The 3,815-nt window shown below is 42.7% G+C and overlaps 1 protein-coding gene across 1 annotated transcript; it reads right to left on the bottom strand.

Moving 5' to 3' along the window:
- Positions 1–347: 347 nt before the first annotated feature.
- Positions 348–2,018, bottom strand: LOC119805021 (hippocampus abundant transcript 1 protein-like). Its single transcript, XM_038316809.1, is given in 2 exon segments — positions 348–873; positions 875–2,018. Coding segments are annotated over 2 exon segments (1,467 nt in total). The 5' UTR covers positions 1,978–2,018; the 3' UTR covers positions 348–509.
- Positions 2,019–3,815: the final 1,797 nt, after the last annotated feature.

Raw genomic sequence — 3,815 nt, 5'->3', positions numbered from 1 at the left:
AATTTTCACAAGTTTTGTTGTTTAAAATGCAAATAATTCTTTACCATTTCTTTATTCTAGTGCATCTGCATTAAGGCTTTGAATTATTTGACCCAAGATTTTACAATCTTACAATCTGACTCAGGCTTTTACAGTGTTGAAGAAAAGGCCCACAGTCCTACTACCTGTTGTGTCACTGCGTCAGCACAGGAAAAGTCAACACCTTAAGGAAATGGTAGCAGAGACGTGCTAACAGCGGAGTTACATATATAGCTTTTAATTAAAGATGTATAATAAAACAGTTTAGTGGCAAGAGATTGGTGCTAATAAACAAAGGTTTCTTTGAGAAAGAAATTGTAACATCTTTGGAAAACTGTCCGATTCTTTCTTTAGTTCCCACGGAGTTCATGCAGATATTTCTTAAGACAATCTTAAAAGTACATTGTAGATGGAAATGGAATGTACATCCAGAACTATAGGTGAAAGCTAAGACCTTGGTGCCGATAGAAAAGTCTTCCTGAATTCAGTCATCACACGTTTGTGTCCTGGAGTAAAGGTTCTTTGGCCTCTCCTGGCGCTTGTGTACTGTGAAGATGGCTGTGACCACCACAGTGCTTTCTCCAACTGCTGGACCTTAAACTTAAATTAGTGTGTTCCGGAATAAACAAGGCAACAAGCAGAGCCAGCAGTACCGAACAGGCTCCAAAGAGGAAGGGGGGACCGGGGATGATGGAATTCTGTTCAAAGTGGTGCTGAGGGCTTGTGTTCATTCCCAGGTCTGAACCTGTGATTGGCAGTTCTTTAAGTTCCACATGGAATATGTAGAAAATGAATCCATAAAGGGCTGGCCCCAGACCATTGCACAACCCTCGGATTCCTGTTATCATTCCTTGAACCCTGTTGATCAGCATCAGCAGTTCGTGAAACAAGGGCACTAACAGCTGGAAAGGTAATGCTAGACATGGCTGCGACTGCCCCAGCAGCCCACATCATCCAAGGTTCTGAACCAAATCCATACCAAGCCAGCTGCAATATTTGAAATCCCAGACCCAATAAGATGGTGTTTTTATTTCCAATTGACCTCATGAGTAAACTCAAGACTATAGTCTGTGCGATAATGGACAGAATGCCGAGGACTGCTATAAAGGCTGCGACACTTTCCGAAGAAAATTTCATTATCTGTCTGAGGTATAAGAAGAAGCTGGAGTACTGGCCTGCCTCCGGTAGGTAGGAGAGGAACACCGCGATACAGATCAGCAGCACTATGGAATCCTGGCCCACCTTTTTTAAGGATGCAAAGGGGTCAGCCTGTTCCCAGGAAATGGGAGCTCCCCAAGACGCTGGCCGCATCTTCTCAGGCAACGACTCTGGCACAGCCACAAGGATAAAGCAGATGTCCAGCAGAGCTATCGCTGTGGCGAGGACCACCACTAAGCTGTCCCCATACACTCGTCCAAGGTAAGCTCCAATTGCAGGACTGGTGACTAAGCTGGCAGCGAACGTTGCTGAAACCAAACCATAAGCCATACTTCGTTCATGTTCTTGAGTTATATCTGCTACATATGCAAATACAACAGAGAATGTCACTGCAAAAACTCCAGAAACAGAGATCACTGCAAAGTACCACCAGGGGCTGATCTTCATTAGAGGAATGGGGGCACATGTGAAGAACACTGTTAGCAGCAAGAAGGATTTCCGGCCCCAACCATCAGAGAGAGCACCAATAAGTGGGGCACTGAGGAATGACAACAAACCCTTTACTCCTTGAATCAGGCCATTCATCAGAAATGTATGCTTAGGGAAGGTTTCATGCAATACCACCAATGTGGGTGCTGTCAGTAGTCCCCAAGCGAAAAACTCCAAAAAGATGACAATAACCGCATGATAAACACTAGGGGAACCTATTCCTTGAGGCGTGCCTCCATCCTTAATGATGATCTTCTTGGCCAGCATGATACTGCGGTTCGCGGCCCGTTTCTTTTTCTTCCCCTGGGTCATTTTACCATCCTCGACTCCCAGCGCTGCAGCAGCCACTCAGGGGTCAGGAGGCCCCAGCGGCGAGTGCCGTCCCGCCACTACTGCCAGGCCAAGCCACTCCGGGCGAACGCCGCCATCTTGAGGGCCCGGCCTGCCTCGCTGGGCTTTTTTTTTTTTTTTTTTTTTTTTTTTTGGTTTTTCGAGACAGGGTTTCTCTGCAGCTTTTTTTTTTAGAGCCTGGCCTGAAACTAGCTCTTGTAGACCAGGCTGGCCTCGAACTCACAGAGATCCGCCTGCCTCTGCCTCCCGAGTGCGGTGGTGGCGCACGCCTTTAATCGCTGGGCTTTTTTTGATAGGGAGGTTTCTGATAACAGTTTCTAATTCGTCGCGACTAACAGGACTATTTAGATTGTTCACCTGGTCCTGGTTGAACTTTGGTATATGGTACTTATCTAAAAAAGTGTCCATTTATTTTACATTTTCCAATTTTGTTGCTGGCATATAGGCTTTTGTAGTAAGATCTAATGATTCTCTGAATTTCCTCTGTGTCTGTGGTTATGTCCTCTTTTCATTTCTGATCTTATTAATTTGTTTGTTCTCTCTCTGCCGTTTGATTAGTTTGGCTAGGGGTTTGTCAATCTTTTTTATTTCCTCCAAGAGCCAGCTTTTTGTTTCATTGATTCTTTGGATTGTTTTCTGTGTTTCTATTTTGTTGATTTCTGCCCTCAGTTTGATAATTTCCAGTCTTCTATTCCTCCTAGGTGAGTCTGCTTCTTTCTTTTCTAGAGCTTTCAGGTGTGCTGTTGTCTCCAATGAGTGCTTTCTCCGTTTTCTTTAAGTGGGCACTTAGTGCTATGAATTTTCCTCTTAGAACTACTTTCATAGTGTCCCAAAGGTTTGAGTATGTTGTATCTTTATTTTCATTAAATTCAAGGAAGACTTTAATTTCTGTCTTTATTTCTTCCTTGACCCAGCTGTGGTTCAGTAGTTGACTGTTCAGTTTCCATGAGTTTGTAGGCTTTCTGGGGGTAGCATTGTTGTTGAATTCTAATTTTAATCCATGGTGATCCGATAACATGCAGGTAGTTACTAATATGTTTTTGTAACTGTTGAAGTTTGCTTTGTTACCGAATATGTGGTCAATTTTCGAAAAGGTTCCATGAGCCACAGAGAAGAAGGTATATTCTTTCCTATTTGGGTGGAATGTTCTATAGATGTCTGTTAAGTCCATTTGATTTATTACCTCCATTAAGTCTCTTAATTCTCTGTTAGGTTTCTGTCGGATTGATCTGTCCATTGGTGAGAGAGGAGTGTTGAAGTCTCCCACTATCAGTGTGTGTGGTATGATTGCTGCCTTGAGTTTTAGTAGTGTTTCTTTTACATAAGTGGGTACTTTTATATTAGGGTCATAGATATTTAGGATTAAGACTTCATTCTGATGGATTTTTCCTGTAATGAGTACAAAGTGTTCCTTTCCATCTCTTCTGATTGATTTTAGTTTGAAGTCAACTTTGTTAGAAATTAGTATGGCCACACCGGCTTGTTTCTTAGGTCCATTTGCTTGATAAACCTTTTCCCAACCCTTTACTCTGAGTAGATGTCTGTCTTTGTGGTTGAGGTGTGTTTCTTGTAAACAGCAGAATGTTGGATCCTATTTTTGTATCCAATCTCTTAGCCTGTGCCTTTTTATAGGTGAATTGAGTCCATTGATATTAAGTGATATTAATGACCAGTGGTTGTTATCTCTGGTTGTCATTTTTTATTTGGTAGTAGAGATTGTGTGTTTCCTTTCTTTGAGATGTGCTGGTGAAGGGTTGCTAGATGTCTGAGTTATTTTGGGCAATGCTGGACTCCTTGGT

This window comes from Arvicola amphibius, chromosome X (genome assembly GCF_903992535.2).
Source record: "Arvicola amphibius chromosome X, mArvAmp1.2, whole genome shotgun sequence".
NCBI classification, from domain to species: domain Eukaryota; kingdom Metazoa; phylum Chordata; class Mammalia; order Rodentia; family Cricetidae; genus Arvicola; species Arvicola amphibius.
Note: the sequence above shows the minus strand (reverse complement) of the source record. Positions and strands in the feature narration are given on the sequence as shown.